We start from the raw sequence: 20,642 nt of genomic DNA, 5'->3' as shown, positions 1-20,642 counted from the left end.
ATCAAACTGGGCAACTAACCTTTCTATTTCCTTATCTTTGTGTTTGAGCTTAGCAGCTCCTCTCTTCTAGTTCTTTATACAGAGAACAGTGCATTAACATGAGCTGTGGTGGCCCCACGGTGCTGTGGAGCACTAGAACTTGCTACTTCTGTCTCAGTGCTTTGTTATGTATCATCCAAGCTCCCTCTAGTCTGTCCCTCTCCACTCTTCTCAGCCTTTATTTATCATTATTCCTAGCTCAGAGCCACTTTTTCCTTCAACTTCCATGTATGAGAATATCTACATATGGTGTTTGTCTTTCTGTGTCTGTCTTATTTCACTTAACGAGTACCAGTTCTACCAATGTAGCTGCAAATGTCAGTGTTTCATTCTCTATGGCTGAATAATAGTCCTGTGTGTGTGTGTGTGTATCACATTTTCTTTATTCATCTATCAGTGAACACCTAAGTTGTTTCCATATCTTAGCTATTAGGAACACTGCCGCAGTGAACACGGGGATGCAGGTATAGCTTCTGTTTGTTGATTGCATTATATATAATATTGCATATAATATATTGCATTATATAAAAATATAAATATATTATTTATATATTATTATATTATATTATACATTTATATAATATGAATTTATATAAATATAAACTTATATATTATAATTTTATATAAATATATATTACATAAATATGTATGCATTATATATATATATATCCAGAAGGGGGATAACTGGGTGATATGGTAGATCTGTTTTTAGTATTTTGAGGAACCTCTGTGATGTTCTCCCTAATGGTTGTATGAATTTACATTCCCACCAATAGTGTGTAAGGGTTCTCTTTTTTCTACATCCTAGCCATAATTTCTTATCTTTTGTCTTTTTGATACTAGCCATTCTGATTGGAGTGAGATGTACTGCTCTTTGGTTTTGATTTGCATTTCTCTATGGCTGGCAACATTGAGCATTGTTCCATGTATTTGTTGGCCATTTGTATTTCTTCTTTTGAAAAATGTCCATTTAGATCCTTTGCCCATTTGTTAACTGGATTTTTTTCCATTATTGAGTTGTTTGAGTTCCTTATATATTCTGGATATTAATCATTTGTCAGATGAATAGTTGCCAGATGTTTTCATCCATTCCCTTGGTTGTCTCTGTTGATTATTTCTTTCACTGTGCAGAAGCTTCTTAGTTTGATATAATCCCATTTGTCCAGTTTTGCTCTTGTTGTCTTTGCTTTTCAGGTCATAAACAAAAAATAACATTGCCTGAAATGATATCTTGAAATGTTTCCCCTATGTTTTCTTCTAATAATTTCAGTTCTTTTTTTTCCCAAAGACTTATTGATTTATTTGAAAGAGTTACACAGAGAGAGGAAAGGCAGAGACAGAGAGAGAAGTCTTCCATCCGCTGATTCACTCCCCACTGGCCGCAATGGCCAGAGCTGTGCCGATACAAAGCTAGGAGCCAGGAGCTTCCTCTGGGTCTTCCCATGCAGGTGCAGAGGCCCAAAGACTTGTGCCATCTTCCACTGCTTTCCCAGGCCATAGCTGGATCAGAAGTGGAGCAGCCAGGTCTCAAACCAGTGCCCATATGGGATGTGGCACTGTAGGCAGCAGCTTTACCCGCTATACCATAGCATTGGCCCCTCAGGTTTTTTAAAAAAATAATAATAATAATAATTTATTTATGTGAAAGGCAAAGTTTACAGAAAGACAGAGAGAGGAAGAGAGAGAGAGGGTAAGGACTTCCATCTACTGGTTCACCCCTCAAATGGCCATAATGGCCAGAATTGTGCTGAAGTCAGCAACTAGGAGCATCTTCCAGGTCTCCCACATGGGTGCAGGGGCCCAAGGACTTGGGCCGCCTTCCACTGCTTTCTTGGGCTCATCAGCAGGGAGCTGGATTGGAAGTGGAGCAGCCAAGTCTTGAACCAGTGCCCATATGGGATGCTGGCATTGCAGGCAGTGGCTTTACCTGCTACTGCACAATGCCAGCCACCCAGGTCTTACATTTAGGTCTTTTATCTGTTTGGAATTAATTTTTATATAAGATGAGAAGTAGGTGCACTGTGTTTTTATGATTACAAAGGATCAAGTGCAGGGCTGGTGACAGTGCCTGGTTCAGAGAGACCCATCAAAAGCCTTCTTTTTGCCTCTGTATAAGGAAACATCAGGGGTATTTGTAGTTACTCTCCATTTCTTCGACCTTTCCCTGTAGATCAGAAAGCTCACCAGATTTTTTTTAAGATTTATTTTATTTTTTGGAAGGCAGCATTATAGAAAGAGGGAGCTCTTCTATCCACTGGTTCTCTCCCTAAATGGCTGTAACTCCAGAGCTGGGCCAGGCGAAGCCATGATTTTGGAACTCCATCTGGGTCTCCCACTTGGGTATAGGGGCCCAAGTACTTGGACCATATTCCTCTGCTTTCCCAGGCTCATTAGGAGAGAACTGGATTGGAAGTGGAGAAACCAGGACTCAAATAGGCATCCATAGGGGATGCTGGCATTGCATGTGGGAGCTTAACCAGCTGAGCCACAGTGCCAGCCTCCTCACTGAATTTTTTTAAGTGACTTTCTTTTTACTTTTTAGGCAAACCAGAACCACTGGTGTTCCACATTCCTCAGTCCTTTTTTGATGCCCTGCAACAGAGAATATCCATAGGAAGTGCAAAAAAAACGGCTCCCGAACTCCACCACAGGTAGGGGTTTCCCCTTGAGAAGGGCACAAGTAAACAAACAGAAGGAAGGAGGAAAGAAAAGAATGGCAGTAGATATCTCAACCTTAGAGAATTGTGTTTGGAAAAAAATCTGTGTGGAACTTGGAGGGTAAGGACTTCAAGTAACATTCTTGGAGCATGAACCCATCACTAATCAGCTCCTGAAATAATGACCACATGCTTCAAAACACCCCCCTCCCCCATACTCTTCCAGTAAGAATTAATGGAAAGATTCAGAAAGCACAAATGAGGTAAAGGAAGAACAGTGAAGTGCAGTGACGGTGCTGCCAAAAGTCTGGTGTTTCTAGAGATGAACCAATTGCCACCAAAGCACTGCATGCGCCAGTGGCTATTCAGGTCAGCTTCTTGGACGGATATTACCGTGTATATCAGCAACAAAAGCATTTTCTCCTGGTTCCCAAGTTTTGGTGAAGGAAGATTTTGTTTTTTAGAGTAATTCTTAGGTTGGAACATTTTATAATTCTACATTACTCTGGTAGTTTTTGGTTTCACGTATTTTCTTTCTGCTAGAGCTCTCACATCCTTATTTGGCAGAATACAGAAATAGAGAAAAGGAAGAAGGGGAGGAAAAGATTGCTTGGTGGCCAATAGCCAAGAGCAGCAACTAAAAGCCAATGCTGTTTCTTCAGTAAGATTTTATGTATTTGAAAGGCAGAGAGAGAGACAGAGAGATCTCCCATCTACTGGTTTCACTCCCCAAATACCTGCAAAAGCCATAGCAGTATCAGGCTGAAGCTTGGGCCCTGGAACTCAGTCTGGGTCTCCCATGTGGATGGCAGGAATCCACAAACTCGAGCTGTCATCCGTTACCCCCAGGGTGTGCATTAACAGGAAGTTGCGATCAGGAGTGGAACCAGACTTGAACCCAGATACTTCCTGAATGAGATGTGGGCATCCCAAGCATTGTGTTAACTGCTATACCAAATGCTAATCCTGGTAAATTGTTATTTAGTGATATAGTAGTTACTTCTTGAGGTTTCCATCTGTTTTTACGTAGTGCCAGCTGTTCATCACTATGTTTAGAACCATCTGAATCTTTGCTTCATAACTTATCTTTTTGAAGCAGCATTTAGTCTTTATTTCAGTTTAAATTGTAGGCCAGATACATCCATTTTAACCAATCCCTTAGTTGTTTCTGCAGGCTTTTTGGTGGACCTGCTTTATAATCCTGCAGACAGCACAATGAACTGGTAATGACATTAGCAATCTTCATGTAATTACTTTAAGAACTATGGTTTGACTTCTGTTATGTCTAGGGTTGTCAGATGCTGTTTTATAATGGACTCCTGTACATTCTGTGCTTTACCAAAGCAACAGGTTTCTTAGGTACCAATAAGAAATAGGGTCTCAAAGAAGCATTAGAGACTTACATAAAGATATAGCAGAGATCTGTACCATTTGGTTTGCCACTTATCTGCCTGTAATTTGATTTGTTATATATTTGCTCCTAGAATTTCTTTTCAAGAATGCTAAGATTCTATAAGGGAGGAATGACACTGTGCTGAACTTTCTAGAAATAGAGGGACAGTTTTTTTGGTTATCTAATTTTGTCCTTTTTTTATATTGAAGCCTTTGTTCGGAAAGATGCCTTGCCACTGGGAACCTTTTCCAAGTATACCTGGCATATCACTAACATTCTGCAAGTTAAACAAATCTTAGACACCCCAGAGGTAAGGGTTTATTCTCACACTGGTGGAAGGGCAGAGTGGGGAAGGAGGGGGTGGGGGTAGGGAAACTTGCATACCAGTTGCTCCAGCGGAAGAGTTGCTTTTGGTCATGCTGAGAGGTTATTCAGAAATATCCATGGCTTTAGAGTTCTGACTGTGACTTTAATGGGCATTCCCTCTTTCTCAGAAAGGTATCTTAAATTGGAATATGCTTTTCTCTGCCTTTGGGATCAGAAAACCGAGAGAACTTTTCTTGTAAGTTAAATAATGATCCCCTGGTGGCTATGATGAGCCTAAGTATGACTGGCAGGCAGCTGGAAAGTATATAAATAATTTTAAGTGATACATTTTCTGGGATGTCAAGGTGAGTCCAACACAATTAAACCCTCCTAGCAAAACTGCACATTCATTCTCATTAGAGCAATGAGCCTTAATTATGGTTCTCTTTCACTAGGGAAACATCAGACATTTTAAAACATTCTTTCTCAAGCAGGTCCTAAATCCTCTCCTATGATAGCGGCATAATGTAGAGAAGGCAGCATAATGTGATGTCATACATTAGGATCTTAATTGCAGAATATTGTTACATTAAGAACAACATTGTTTGGTGGCTACAGAACTTCATGTGAACCCTCTATCCAGAGTTCTCGCTGACCTCTCCCGAGGAAATGCAGGATGACACTCTTTAAATGCAGCAGCTCCCAGCCTCGAATGTGGCATTCAGGAAGGCACTGAAGCGACCCAGGGTGCGGGCAGGTGAGGGCAGAGTGCTAGTGGTCGCTGAGCCTCTGTCTGGTGGGCATCATTTAACCTCCCACCTGGGCACTGGGAAGGGCATCAACTTGGTTTTGCAGATGAGAGAACGGTCTCTGAGAAATTCAGTAAGCTGTTCAGGGTCACCTTGCTGGTTGGTGGTGAGACAGAATTCAGTTCAGGTTCTGCCTGGCTCAGTCCCAAGGACAGTGTGAAGCACACAGGGATGTGAGGTAGCAGGGTATTTAGGAGAAAAATGCTGCTAGCAGAACAGTAGGAGAAGGAATACACCTCATTTTTAGAGCAGGTCTCTGCCAGTAGCAATCGTGTAGCCTTCAAAGTGTTAGAGGTTAGCTAGGATATGGTTTAGCTAGGGTTGAAATTAAGGTTAAAGAGAAAGAAAGACATGGATAATGTAAGAGAGAAAACACACATTTGTTGACCGGATTTACTTGAAAACACAGAGAAAGTTTTAATTAATTTGAGTGTAGCTAATGGCGAAAAAGGAGTACTAAAAGATCTCTTGGCACGCAAGTATATGTCCACTCTGAAAATTTTCCCTGTCTCATCTTTCTTGTTATTATGTGGGTGTCCAGATGCCCTTGGAAATCACCCGTAGCTTTATCCAGAACCGAGATGGGACCTACGAGCTGTTCAAATGCCCCAAAGTGGAAGTAGAGAGCATAGCAGAAACCTACGGGCGCATTGAAAAGCAGCCGGTGCTGCGGCCCTTGGAACTGAAGACTTTTCTCAAAGTTGGTAAGTGAATTGCACCAGTCAGCTGAGTGCATGACACTGTCGGAGGCTTTGCTTCTTGACCTTAAATAAGGAAGATGACACATTCATTCATCTGGCAAAGGCAACCATGGGATAAGGTGTGTGTTCTGTTTGAACTAGGGCTTTCAAAATAACATTACAGAGGTAGTGTATATTCTCTGTAGAGAAATCATAGACTTTATGGAGCATAAAGAACAAAAATAAAAACCACCTTTAAGGGGACCAGTGCTGTGGCATAGCAGTAAAGCTGCTGCCTGCAGTGCCAGCATCCCATATGGGTGCTGGTTCAAGACCTGGCTGCTCTACTTCCGATCCAGCTCTCTGCTATGGCCTAGGAAAGCAGTGAAAGATGGCCCAAGTCCATGGGTCCCTGTACCCACATGGGAGACCCAAAAGACTCCTGGTCCTGGCTTCGGATGGGCCCAACTCTAGCCGTTACGGCCATTTGGAGAGTGAACCAACAGATGGAAGATCTCTCTCTCTACCTCTGCCTCTCTGTAACTCTGCCTTTCAAATAAATAAATCTTTTTTTTTTTTTTAAGATCTTATTTATTTATTTGAGAGGCAGAGTTACAGACAGTGAGAGGGAGAGACAGAGAGAAAGGTCTTCCTTCTGTTGGTTCACTCCCCAATTGGCCGCAATGGCCGGAGCTGTGCTGATATGAAGCCAGGAGCCAGGAACTTCCTCCAGGTCTCCCATGTGGGTGCAGGGGCCCAAGGACTTAAGCCATCTTCTACTGCTTACCCAGGCCATAACAGAGAGCTGGATTGGAAGAGGAGCAGCCGGGTCTTGACCCGGTGCCCATATGGGATGCCAGCACTGCACCTACTGTGCACAGTGCCAGCCCCAAATAAATCTTTTTTTTTTTTTTTTTAAAAAGCCCACCTTTAAGCTCAACCCAATGGATGGCATCAGTGTTATGAGTTTGGTATGTACCCTATCAGACACTTATGTGTTCAAGAAGTTTCTAAAACATAGGCTCTTACCTAAGCTGCTTTTTTTCACTTAATATATCATGAACAGCTTTCCATATCTGTCTTCATTGTCATTTTAATGGCTTTTTATTTTTCTCTTTGTTTCAACTTTTTTTTTTTTTTTTTTTTTTTTACAGGCAGAGTGGACAGTGAGAGAGAGAGAGACAGAGAGAAAGGTCTTCCTTTTTGCCGTTGGTTCACCCTCCAATGGCCGCCGCGGTAGGCGTGCTGCGGCCGGCGCACCGCGCTGTTCCGATGGCAGGAGCCAGGTGCTTCTCCTGGTCTCCCATGGGGTGCAGGGCCCAAGCACTTGGGCCATCCTCCACTGCACTCCCTGGCCACAGCAGAGAGCTGGCCTGGAAGAGGGGCAACCGGAACAGGATCGGTGCCCCGACCGGGACTAGCACCCGGTGTGCCGGCGCCACAAGGCGGAGGATTAGCCTACTGAGCCGCGGTGCCAGCCTTTAATGGCTTTTTAAAATTATAAACTATACAGAAAATTTACCATTTTAACTACTTTTTGGTGTGCAGTTCTGTGACATTAAGTACATTCACATTGTTTTGCACCCACCACCACCGTCCATCTCCAGATCACTTTCATCTTCCCCAGCTGAAATGCCATACCCATTAAGCTGTGACTCTGCACTCCAACTCCTGTAACCACCAGTCTATGTCTATCTCCATGAATCTGATCAATTTATATACCTCATATAAATGGAATCTTATTGGTCATTTTTTAAATATTTATTTTCATTTATGTATTTGAAAGGTAGAGAAACAGAGAGAGAGCAAGACAGAGATTATCCCTTCACTGGTTCACCCCAAATGGCCACAACAACCAGGACTGGGCCAGGCAAAAGTCAAAGTTAGGAACCAGGAACTCCATCTGATTCTCCTGCCTGGGTGCAGGGGCCCAAGTACTTGAGCCATCTTCTGCAGTTTTCCCAAGTGCACTAACAGAGAACTGGATTAGAAGTGGAGCAGCTGGACCTTCAGCTGGCACTCAGATCTGGGATGCTGGCATCGCAGGAGGCAGTTTATCCTGCTGCAGCACAGTACTGGCCCTAATATTTGTACTTTTGTGACTGGCCTATTTCATCTAGCGTGTCTCCAGGGTCCATCCGTTTTATAGCATGTGTCAAAATTTCCTTCCTTTTTAGGGCTGAGTCAACATTCCATTCTATGTATATCTACTACTTTTGTTTAGCCATTCATCTGTGATGGACACTTGGGTTGCTTTTAACTTTTAGCTATTATGAGTACTTTTTAAAAAAAAAAAAAAGGGCTGGCGCTGTGGCTTAACAGGCTAATCCTCCGCCTTGCGGCGCCAGCACACCAGGTTCTAGTCCCGGTTGGGGTGCCGGATTCTATCCCCGTTGCCCTTCTTCCAGGCCAGCTCTCTGCTATGGCCCGGGAAGGCAGTGGAGGATGGCCCAAGTCCTTGGGCCCTGCACCTGCATGGGAGACCAGGAGAAACACCTGGCTCCTGGCTTCGGATCAGCACGATGCGCCGGCCGCAGCGGACATTGGAGGGTGAACCAACGGCAAAAAGGAAGACCTCTCTGTCTCTCTCTCTCTCTCACTATCCACTCTGCCTGTCTCTCTCTCTCTCTCACTATCCACTCTGCCTGTCAAAAAAAAAATATTTATTTATTTATTCATTTGAAACACAGAGTTACAGAGAGAGAAAAAGAGAAATCTTTATCTGATGGTTCACTTCCCAAATGGCCACAATGGCCAGAGCTTGGCTGATCCAAAGCCAGGAGCCAGGAGCTTCTTCCAGGTTTCCTACATTGCAGCAGGGGCCCAAGCATTTAGGCCATGCTCTGCTGCTTTCCCAGGTGCATTAGCAGGGAGCTAGATAGGAAGTAGAGTAGCTGAAAATCAAATCAGCACCCATGTGGACGCTGATGTTACAGGCGGCAGCTTTACCTGTGATGCCAAAGTGCTAGCCCCTACAATGTTATTTTTTTTAAAGATTTTATTTATTTATTTATTTGAGAGGTAGAGTTACAGACAGTAAGAGAGAGAGAGAGACAAAGAGAAAGGTCTTCCATCCACTGGTTCAAATCCAAATGGCTGCAACGGCTAGAGCTGAGCCAATCTGAAGCCAGGAGCTAGGAGCTTCTTCTGGGTCTCTCATGTGGGTGCAGGGGCCCAAAGACTTGGACCATTCTCTGCTTTCTCAGTCACATTAGCAGGGAGCTATATTGGAAGTGGAGCAGCTGGGACTCAAACCAGCATCCTTATGGGATGCTGCTACCTCAGGCCGGGGCTTTAACCTGCTGCACCACAGTGTCAGCCCTGAAGGCAAACTTTTCATTTTAGTCATGTGTAGTTCATTAACTACACATGAATCATTTTGTCTATTTTTATTGAGGTTTTGAGGTTTGTATAATAATTTAATAATAAGTATAACAAGCACCACTTAACAAGCACCTGCTTTGTGGTAGATATCATCTTTTTTAAAAAAAATACTTATTTACTTTCATTTACTTGAAAGAGCAACAGAGAGAGACAAGAATCTTTCATCCATTGGTTTACTCCCCAGTTACTCGCAGCAGCCAGGTTTGGGGCAGGCCAAACAAAGCCAGGAGCCTAGAACTTCATCTGGGTCTACCCTAAGAGCAGCAGGGACCCAAGCATTTGAGCCATCATCTGCTGCCTCCCAGAATGCATTAGCAGGAAATTGGGTCAGAAGTAGCATAGCCAGGACTCAAACCAGCAATCCAATATGGAAAGCAGGCTTAACCTGCTACACCACGAACCCAGTCCCCAGTTGGTAAGTGCTTCACATGCATTAACTCATGTAATGCTCATCACCCCACCAAGAGATAGATTCTGTGATCCTCATTTACAGAGGAAGCTGAAGTGAAGCCAGGTGCAGCCATGTGTCCAGCGTTTCAGTGTTGGAACTGCTGCAGTCCTGGACAGTTTGGGATGCCATGGCCTGTACTCCTAACCAGTTGCAGCCAACTGGGAAGTGAACCTTCAGATGGAAGACCTCTCTCTCTCTCTCTGTTTCTCCTCTCTCTGTGTAACTCTGACTTGCAAATGGATAAATAAATCTTTTAAAGAAAAAAAATAATGGCCCCAGAATGCAAGAGTATTGACACTGACAATTTTTAACAGTGTATTATTATATTGGTTCTATTATATAAGCAGTATACAGTTTATTTTTTAATTTTTTTAAATTATAATTTCTTTTTTTTTAATTTTTTAAACTTTTATTTAGTAAATATAAATTTCCAAAGTACAGTTTATGGGCCGGCGCCGCGGCTCAATAGGCTAATCCTCCGCCTAGCGGCGCCGGCACACCGGGTTCTAGTCCCGGTCAGGGCACCGATCCTGTCCCGGTTGCCCCTCTTCCAGGCCAGCTCTCTGCTGTGGCCAGGGAGTGCAGTGGAGGATGGCCCAAGTGTTTGGGCCCTGCACCCCATGGGAGACCAGGATAAACACCTGGCTCCTGCCATCGGATCAGCGCGGTGCGCCGGCCGTAGCACGCTACCGCGGCGGCCATTGGAGGGTGAACCAACGGCAAAAGGAAGACCTTTCTCTCTGTCTCTGTCTCTCACTGTCCACTCTGCCTGTCAAAAAAAAAAAAAAAAAAAAAACAACAAAGTACAGTTTATGGGTTACAATGGATTTTCCCCCCCATAACTTCCCTCCCACCCGCAACCCTCCCATCTCCCGCTCCCTCTCCCATTCCATTCACATCAAGATTCATTTTCAATTATCTTTATATACAGAAGATCAATTTAGTATATATTAAGTAAAGATTTCATCAGTTTGCCCCCACACAGAACACAAAGTGCAAAATACTGTTTGAGTACTAGTCATAGCATTAATTCACATTGAACTACACATTAAGGACAGAGATCCTACATGAGGAGTAAGTGCACAGTGACTCCTGTTGTTTAAAGATTTATTTTATTTGAAAGAGTTATAGAGAGAGGTAGAGACAGAGAGAAGTCTTCCATCCGCTTGTTCATTCTCCAGATGGCTGCAATGGCTGGAGCTGCGCAGATCCGAAGCCAGGAGCCAGGGGCTTCTTCCGGGTCTCCCACGCAGGAGCAGAGGCCCAAGAATTTGGGCCATCTTCTACTGCTTTCCCAGGCCATAGCAGAGAGCTGGATCAGAAGAGGAGCAGCCAGGACTAGAACCGGCGCCCATATGGGATGCTGGCGCTTCAGGCTGGGGCTTTAAACCACTGCGCCACAGCGCCAGTCCTAGTATACAGTTTAATAACAGTATATTATTGTAATTGTTCTATTTTATTGTTAGTTATTGTTGTTAATCTCTTACTCTACCTAAGTTAGAAATTAAATTTTTCATGAGTATGTACATACAAGAAAAATAACTGTAGGGTTGGGTTATATCTACTATGCATCTTTGCATCCCCCAAAGATAAAGGAACAGTATTATCCTTACTATGAAATCAGCACCCTTAATGAAGGCCTAATATTGATAAAGCAATTGTTTCACTGCAATTTCTGGGAAATCAGTGACATCACTTGCAAAATAATGACCATTTTGTTCCACTCACAACATTTTCTATCTCTCTCTTTTTTTTTTTTCTTGTTAAATTAGTTCGGATTTTGGGACCAGCATCTTGGTGCAACAGGTTAAGCTGCTGCTTGTGATGCTGGCATCCCATATCAGAGTGCCAATTTGAGTCGCAGCTGCTCCACTTCCAGTCCAGCTTCTGGCTAAGGTGCCTGGGAAGGCAGCAGGCGATGGCCCAAGTACATGGGCCTCTGCTGCTCAGGTGGGAGTCCCAGATTGAGTTTCTGGCTCTTGGCTTCAGCCTGGATTTTGGGGAGTGAGTGAGTGGGTGAAGGAATTCTGCCTTTATCACTCCCTCTCTCTGTGTCACTCTACCTTTCAAATAATATTATCTTGTTAGAGTGTAATTTACATCTCTTGGAAATTGATCCTATAAATTTACATATTAGAAAAATCCCGAAATAAAAATACTTGTTGAACTTTCTTTAAGATTTCCCAGATTTATTTCACCAGTGAGAACTTCCCAGGAGAATGTCATTAGCATTTCATGGCATGTTTTCCTGGGGAAAGTTGCTCTCTATACCACTATTAAATAGTGGGCTGTTGTTTATGGATTCCAGATAAATTTTATTATTTTAAGGACATATGTTCTTGGTTTATTGAGTATTTTTGTTAGGAACTGCTATTTAAAGGAGTTGATGTTTCTTTACCCATTTTGAGGTCTAGTTTTGTTTTAAAGACTTATTTATTTGGGGCCGGCGCTGTGGCGCAGTGGGTTAATGCCCTGGCCTGAAGTGCCGGCATCCCATATGGGCACCGGTTTGAGACCCGGCTGCTCCATTTCCCATCCAGCTCTCTGCTATGGCCTGGGAGAGCAGTGGAGGATGGCCCAAGTCCTTGGGCCCCTGCACCCACGTGGGAGACCAGAAGGGGCTCCTGGTTTCGGATCGGCACAACTCCGGCCGTCGCAGCCAACTGGGGAGTGAACCATCGGATGGAAGACCTCTCTCTCTCTCTATCTGCCTCTCCTCGCTCTGTGTAACTCTGACTAAAGATTTATTAAAAAAAAAAAAAAAAAAGACTTATTTATTTGAAAGGCACAGAGAGAGAGGAGAAAGAGTAAGAGAGATGTCTTCTATCCACAGTGGTTCACTCCCCAAATTGCTGTCAACCTAGGCTAAGCCAGGAGCCCAGAACTCCATTAGCAGGGAGCTTGATTGGAAGCAAGGCAGCTCGAGCTCAAAGCAGGACTCTGATATGGGATGCTCATATCACAAGCAGTGGCTTAGACCACTACCCACAATGACTTTTACTAATAGCTTTCTAATATCAAACTAATCTTACATTTCTGGACCAAATCCTGCTTGGTCTATTTTTTTTTTCTTCTACTATACACATAGACCTTATTTGTTGTTTTTTTTTTTTTTTTTTTGAGGAATTTTTATTCTCTTCATGAGTGATAACTGCCTACCATTTCATTTTTGGAGGCTTTTGAAGGGGGCAGGTATAGAGAAAATTATTTAGGAAAGCTTTGTATCAAATTAAACAGCTAAGTTATGTGTATTTTTATAAACTTTTGTATAGATGATAATCACATGATTTTTAAAAAAATTGTATTTATTTATTTACTTGAGAGGCAGAGATCTCTCATCTGTTGATTCACTTCCCAAATGCCTGAGGAGCTGGGACTGGCTAGGGCCAAAGCCAGGAGCCAAGAACTCAATCCATGTCTCCATTGGGGTGGGAGAGCCCCAATTACTTGAGCCATCAGTTGTTACTTCCCAGGGTATGCATTAGCAAGAAGATGGACTCAGGAGCAGAACTGGGACTTGAACCCAGGAACTCTTGGTATGGGATATGGAGATCCCAAAGGGCATCGTAACAACTAAGTCAAATGCCCACCCCAATCATGTAACTTTATATATATATATATAGGCAGAGTGGACAGTGAGAGAAAGAAACAGAGAGAAAGATCTTCCTTTTTCCATTGGTTCATCCCCAATTGGCCGCTGCGGCTGGCCGGTGCGCTGCAGCCAGCGCACCGCACTGATCCGAAGGCAGGAGCCAGGTGCTTCTCCTGGTCTCTCATGGGGTTCAGGGCCAAGCACTTGGGCCATCCTCCACTGCACTCCCAGGCCACAGCAGAAAGCTGGACTGGAAGAGGAGTGACCGGGACAGAATCCGGCGCCCCCGACTGGGATTAGAACCCCGGGTGCTGGCGCCGCAGGTGGAGGATTAGCCTATTGAGCCGCAGCACTGGCCCAATCATATAACTTTTAAAGTCTGTTCTAAATCTGTAGTTGTTCACTCTCTGGGAATTTGTCTGTTTTATGGCCTTTTTCAAACTGAAGAATTGGCTCTTTATCAATTATTTTAAACTATTTTATGTTTTTGTCTAATAATGTCTTCTGGCTCTTTTAAAATTTTCCTGTTTTATTAGTACTACTTTATTTTTATACCTTTTAATATGAGATACACAGTTGACTTTTTTTCTTTAAGATTTATTTATTTTGAAGGAGACAGAGAGAAAAGTCTTCTATTTACTAGTTCACTCCCCAAATGGCTGCAACAACCAGGGCTGGGCCAGGCTGAAGCCAGGAGCCAGGAGCTTCTTCTGGGTCTTTCCATGTAGGTTCAGGGGCCCAAGAACTTGGGCCATCCTCCGCTGCTTTCCTAGGTGCATTAGCAGGGAGCTAGATGGGAAGTGGAGCAGCCAGGACTGAACCAGCGCCCATATGGGATGCCGGCACTGCAGGAGGCAGCTTTACCTTCTATGCCACAGCGCCGGCCACATCAGAAGCATTTTTTTAAAGCTGAGTTTCTCGTGTTTAAATCTTTGGTTTTCTGGAATTTATTCTGATATAAGTTATGAGGTAAGAGTCCACTACCTGAGGCAGCCTTGTGATAGTGTGTGTTAAATGCAGCATCCCGTATCAGAGTACCTGATGGAGTCCCAGCTGCTCTTCTTCCAATCTAGTTTCCTGCTAATGCACCTGGGAGGCAGTAGGTGAAGACTCACATAACTGGGTCCTTTCCACCATGTAGGGGACCTGAATGGTTCCAGGCTCCTGACTTTGACCTGGCCCAGCCATAGCTATTGTAGGCAGTTGGGAAGTGAACCAGTGGATAAGTCTCTCTCTCTCTCTCTGTTGCTCTGCCATTCAAATAAATGAATAAACATTGTGTGTGTGTGTGTGTGTATGTCTGTCTGGGTATTCCAATACCTTTAATTTTCTTCCAGAAATATTTGGTTGCTACATATCATTTATTATAAAAGTAACCCACTTGTTTGTATTTCTTTTTTTTTTTTTTTTTTTTTTTTTTTTTTTTAATTTTTATTTTTGACAGGCAGAGTGGACAGTGAGAGAGAGAGAGACAGAGAGAAAGGTCTTCCTTTTGCCGTTGGTTCACCCTCTAATGGCCGCCGCGGTAGCACGCTGCGGCCGGCGCACCGCGCTGTTCCGATGGCAGGAGCCAGGTGCTTATCCTGGTCTCCCATGGGGTGCAGGACCCAAGCACTTGGGCCATCCTCCACTGCACTCCCTGGCCACAGCAGAGAGCTGGCCTGGAAGAGGGGCGACCGGGACAGGATCGGTGCCCCAACCGGGACTAGAACCCGGTGTGCCGGCGCCGCAAGGCGGAGGATTAGCCTGTTGAGCCACGGCGCCGGCTGTTTGTATTTCTTTTACTAAATGGAAATGCTGCCTTCACTTTCTAAATTCCTGCTCTGTATCTGTTGCTTTCCTTCTGTTATTCTTTTAAGCTGCCTAGACATCTATGCCAGTACCACACTGTTCTAGTGATTGCAGATTTTTAACATGTTTTAGAACTATGTAGATTTGAATTCTGTTGCTTTGTGGTTTCCTGAAAACTTGACTTTCTCATGATAAATCTCTCCTCTAATCTCATCCAGTTCTCTTTTCTGCTCAGTCTGGGCTCACATTAGGATTCTTTTTTTTTTTTTCTTTTTTTTTTTTTTTTTTTTTAAGATTTATTTATTGGGGCTGGCACTGTGGCATAGCAGGTAAATCCGTCACCTACAGTGCTGGCACCCCATATGGTTGCCGGTTCATGTCCTGGATGCTCCACTTCCAATACAGCTCTCTGCTATGGCCTGGGAAAGCAGTGGAAGATGGCCTAAGTCCTTGGGCCTCTGCACCCGCATGGGAGACCCAGAAGAAGCTCCTGGCTCCTGGCTTCAGATTGGTGCGGCTCCTGGCTTCAGATTGGTGCAGCTCTGGCTGTTGCGGCCAATTGGAGAGTGAACCAGCAGATGGAAGACCTCTCTCTGCCTCTGTGTCTCTGTAACTCAGCATGTAGTACTAAGAGGAAAAAGACTACAATATACATTTGTATTTAGGGTCATCTTCCTTTATCCTTGTTTGTTTACATTTACATAATCTTTGAAGTTTTAATGTTTACTGTTTTTCATGAAAGCCTTAATTTTTATTTTTATTTTTTTTTTATTTTTTGACAGGCAGAGTGGACAGTGAGAGAAAGAGACAGAGAGAAAGGTCTTCCTTTGCCGTTGGTTCACCCTCCAATGGCCGCCGTGGCTGGCGCACGGTGCTGATCCAAAGGCAGGAGCCAGGTGCTTATCCTAGTCTCCCATGCGGGTGCAGGGCCCAAGCACTTGGGCCATCCTCCACTGCACTCCCGGGCCACAGCAGAGAGCTGGACTGGAAGAGGGGCAACCGGGACAGAATCCGGCACCCTGACCAGGACTAGAACCCGGTGTGCCGGCGCCACAGGCAGAGGATTAGCCTAGTGAGCCACGGCGCTGGCCAAAAGCCTTAATTTTTAAAAATTTTATTTATCTGGGTCAGTGCTGTGGCGCAATAGGTTAATCCTCCGCCTGCAATGCCAGCATCCCATATGGGCACCAATTCTAGTCCCAGCTACTCCACTTCTAATCTGTCTCTCTACTATGGCCTGAGAGAGCAGTGGAAGATGGCCCAAGTACTTGGGCCCTGCACCCCCATGGAAGACCCAGAAGAAGTTCCTGGCTCCTGGCTTCAGATTGGCTCAACTCTAGCCGTTGCAGCCATTTAGGGAGGTCTTCCACCATAGGGTGGAAGACCTTTCTCTCTGTCTCTCCATCTCACTGTCTGTAACTCTACCTGTCAAATAAATAAATAAAATCTTTTTAAAAAATAAAAAAGGGGGCCGGCTCTGTGGTGTAGCTGGTGAAGCCACTGCCTGCAGTACCAGCATCCCATGTGGGTGCTGGTTCAAGTCCTGGCCATTCCACTTCTGATCTAGCTCTCTGCTATGGCCTGGGAAAGCAGTAGAGGATGGCCCAAGTTCATGAGCCCCTGCACCCATGTGGGAGACCCAGAAGAAGCTCCTGGATCCTGGCTCGGACTGGCGCAACTCTGGCCATTGTGGCCATTTGGCCGTTTGGGGAGTGAACCAGCGGATTAAAGACCTCTCTCTCTCTCTCTCTCTCTCTGCCTCTGCCTCTCTGTAACTCTGCCTTTCAAATAAATAAATCTTTTTTTAAAATGAATTAAATAAATAAATAAAATTTTATTTATCTGATAGGCAGAAAGAGAGCTAGACAAAGCTCCCATCCACTAGTTCACCCCCAAATGTTTGCAACAACCAGGCCTGGGCCACGCTGAAGCCAAAAGCTGGGAACTGAATCTGGGTCTCATGTGGGCATCAGGGACTCCCACTTGAGTCATCACTGTGCCTCAGAGTGTGCATCAGCAGGGAGCTGGAATCAGGACCAGAGCCAGGACACAAACGAGTGAACTCCAATATGTAGGCATCCAGGTAGCATCTTGGCCACTATGCCAAACACCCACCCCACCTTCATTCTGAGTGGCAGGTAGAAGTCGTTGAAGCTGAATGCTTTGTTTCATATCTGCCATCTGACTGTCACTGCAGCCTGTGGCATCAGTAAGAAAGACCTAAAATGATCAAATATATATGTTTTAACTTCATAATGATCAGCAAATGTGATACCCCCATCAACACAGAATACATAAACCCTATCAGCAGTCTTCTATTATCGGAGCTGAGGGGACTGGGCTCCAATTCAGCAAACTTCTTACTGCCAGGAATGCCAATTAGAATCAGGTGGAACAGTACTAATTTTCCTTTTGTGTTGGTTTGTAGGCAACACTTCCCCAGATCAAAAGGAGCCAACACCTTTCATCATCGAGTGGATCCCAGATATCCTTCCGCAGTCCAAGATTGGCGAGCTACGGATCAAGTTTGAGTACGGTCACCACCGGAATGGCCATGTGGCGGAGTACCAAGACCAGAGGCCCCCCCTTGAGCAGCCCCTGGAACTGGCCCCTCTGACCACTATTACTTTCCCATGAAGCCCAACAGGAGTCTTTTGCTGCTAAGTTTGCACATCCCCACCCCTCGACCACTTTAAATACTAGTTAGCTCCCTTAGGCGGCCCCATTCCTCAGTGAACGGCTCTCAGCTGAGAAGCAGCTGCGCAGAACATTCAGGTGGGTTCTGCGGAAGGGAAATTCTTGTGAACAGCCTCGTCAGTGCTGCTGTGTACAGTCTTCCTTATACCTTGGGCAGTATTTCTGGCTAGAGACCTAAAACGAACAAAAAGAAAACGAGCTCACCTTCCTTCTAGGCACTCACCTTTAGAATTTGAACTTTTTCTAATTCTCTAAGAAGTCAGCAGCACTCAACCTTCCACCAACAGTGCTGGAAAGTTAGTAACAGCCTGGTTAGGGCAGAGGGATAAGAACCATCCCAGCAGGGTTCCGGCCATGCTCTGTATTTTATTCTCAAATAAAGCACAGTGTCACTAGTTTTTCCAACTCTATCTCATGCTGGCCTTATTTTAAAAGGATGGACCTTTTGGGGAGTTTAACTGATAGCGAAATAGGAAAGACATTATGTATCCGGGGACAACTGATGCTTCATACTAATACTTATTCACTTGATATTGATTTCCTCCTTTATTCTTCAGAAAGATGAAGAGCTGGTAAAGTTCACACCCTGTCTGTGACTTCCTTGATCACAGAATGAAGGTGTACTGAAAGACACAGGCGTGGGAGCCTGTCTTCACGGAGGAGACAGAACAAACATTCCCTGTTCCTGCCATGTGCCAGGCCCTCTCCTTTACATTCTCACCTCGTCATGTAGCCTCTATTATTCTTAGAGTTTAGGCATTCTTCTTTTATAACACTAAAGAAATGGCTTCTCTAAGGTTACCTATCTTGCTGGAAACAGCATTAAAAATAATATTTAGTTTTACTCCAAAGTGCATATTCTTTCCACTCGATCATGTTGCTTTGATATAAATTACTTGTAATTAATTGTCCTTGGGAAGATGGAAAATTCCACATGAAGTAGGCTTTGGGTTTTTTGTTGTGAGTAATATAAGCCCAACTCTAACCAGCTTATGCAAAAATGGGTTCATGGACACTAAGATACGGCTGGACAAGCACACTGAGGTGGAGCTGGTATGGCTAGACCTCAGGAGTTGGGGAGCAGTAGAAGATGGCCCAGGTGCTTGGGCCCCTGCACCCACCTGGGAGACACACAAGAAGTTTCTGGTTCCTGGCTCCGGGTCAGCTCGGCTGTGGTCACTTGGAGTGAACCCGCAGATGGAAGACCTCTCTCTCTCTCGCTCGACCTCTCTCTGTAACTCTCTAAAATAAATATAATAATTCTTTAAAAAAAGAAGAAGAAGAAAAATTTAAAGTTTAGCTAGGTACGGAGAAGAGAAGAAATTAAAACTAGGAGACCGAGGGGTGAAACTCTGCCAGGTGGAACACCACATCCCATATCGAGTGCTTGGGTCTGAGGCTTGTCACTGCTCTTGACACTCATCTGGGAGACCTGGGTAGAATCCCTGGATCCTGGCTTTGGCCTAGCCCTGGCTGCTGCAAACATCTGAAGAGTGAACCAGTAGATGGGAGCTCTCTCTTTGTATCTCTGTTTCTTTCTCTGCCTCTCAAATAAACAAATATTTTCAAAAAGTAAAATTACAGGAGATGCACCTGAAGGGTAAGATTTTTCGTGTTAGGAGCAAGTACCTGGGTCTAGTAACACCTGAGCCACACGACATGTGCTGGGGCAGATGATCCACCCAAAGAGGCCTCTACTGAGCGCCAGTGTCTTCACCTGGAGCACCCCAGGACAGACTCACACACGGCCCATACCAACCATCCCAGACCTGTACTGGGCTCCAAGTCACACTGGTTTGTTTTTCTTTTTTTCTTTTTTTTATTTGACAGATAGTGAGAGAGAGAGACAGAGAGAAAGGTCCTCCACCCACTGGTTCACTCCCCAAACGGCCGCCCCGGCCAGAGCTACGCTGATCCGAAGCCAGGAGCCAGGTGCTTCCTCCTGGTCTCCCACGCGGGTGCAGGCGCCCAAGCACCTGGGCCATCCTCCACTGCCCTCCCGGGCCACAGCAGAGAGCTGGACTGGAAGAGGAGCAACTGGGACTAGAACTGGCGCCCACATGGGATGCTGGCACCGCAGGCGGAGGATCAACCAAGTGAGCCACAGTGCCGGCCCTTACTGGTTTGTTTTTCTAACAGTTTCACTCTCATCCTTGGTTGATAATTGTACTTATTTATGGAGTACAGAATGAGGTTTCAATACATTTACAGGTTAGGTAATGATGAAATTGGGGTAATTAGCATAAGAAATCACCTCTAACATTTATCTTTGTGGTGATATCTTTGTAGCACCACCCTACCCATCAGGTCAAGCATGGGCCTAGGAGGACCCATTGGAGCACTCCACCCACTCCCAGCACCCACACACCTCTGGGCCTCACTTCAGGCCTGTCCCACATTCTGCCAGAGTGGTCCTCGATACTCCCACCAGAACAGCACCCTTCACACGGCACCCACTGGCCTCCCTACACATTCACATTCTCTTTACTATGCCTTGCACACCTTTGCCATCAACCAATGGGATTTTCGGCCCAGCCCCTGCCTCTCCCAGCTGCTGGAGGGGAACATTCAAAGCCTGCTATATCTAGACAGCCCTCTATGTATGTACATGAGGGATCATCCTCAGACTGTGTTAACGGGCCTGAGTGCAACGGCTTAATTCCTCCTATGGACTGGGCTGTCTCACATCATGGCTAGCATGAGAACAACAACTCGCTACTCCTCCATCCAGAACACTCTGGTTCTGACTATTGTGTCCGTCTCTACCAGTACTGCTCTCATCTCAACAGCTTGCTAATATTTAAAGGCTGGAGGAGGGTCTCCAGAAACTCTGACTTCAAGAA

The 20,642-nt window shown here is 44.8% G+C and overlaps 1 protein-coding gene across 1 annotated transcript in view; it reads left to right on the top strand.

The window, feature by feature from the left end:
* Nucleotides 1-18,551, top strand: part of C13H2orf42 (chromosome 13 C2orf42 homolog) — a 49,432-nt gene extending 30,881 nt beyond the window's left edge. Inside the window, 5 exon segments of the mRNA XM_062209592.1 lie at nucleotides 2,582-2,661; nucleotides 2,663-2,690; nucleotides 4,299-4,399; nucleotides 5,746-5,908; nucleotides 17,531-18,551. Coding sequence (XP_062065576.1) covers nucleotides 2,582-2,661; nucleotides 2,663-2,690; nucleotides 4,299-4,399; nucleotides 5,746-5,908; nucleotides 17,531-17,739 — 581 coding nt within the window. The 3' untranslated portion in view covers nucleotides 17,740-18,551.
* The last annotated feature ends 2,091 nt before the right edge of the window (nucleotides 18,552-20,642 follow it).

Source organism: Lepus europaeus, chromosome 13 (assembly GCF_033115175.1).
Source record: "Lepus europaeus isolate LE1 chromosome 13, mLepTim1.pri, whole genome shotgun sequence".
In the NCBI taxonomy this organism is placed as follows: Eukaryota; Metazoa; Chordata; class Mammalia; order Lagomorpha; family Leporidae; genus Lepus; species Lepus europaeus.
The sequence above is the reverse complement of the archived record's forward strand: the minus strand, read 5'-3'. Positions and strand labels throughout refer to the sequence as shown.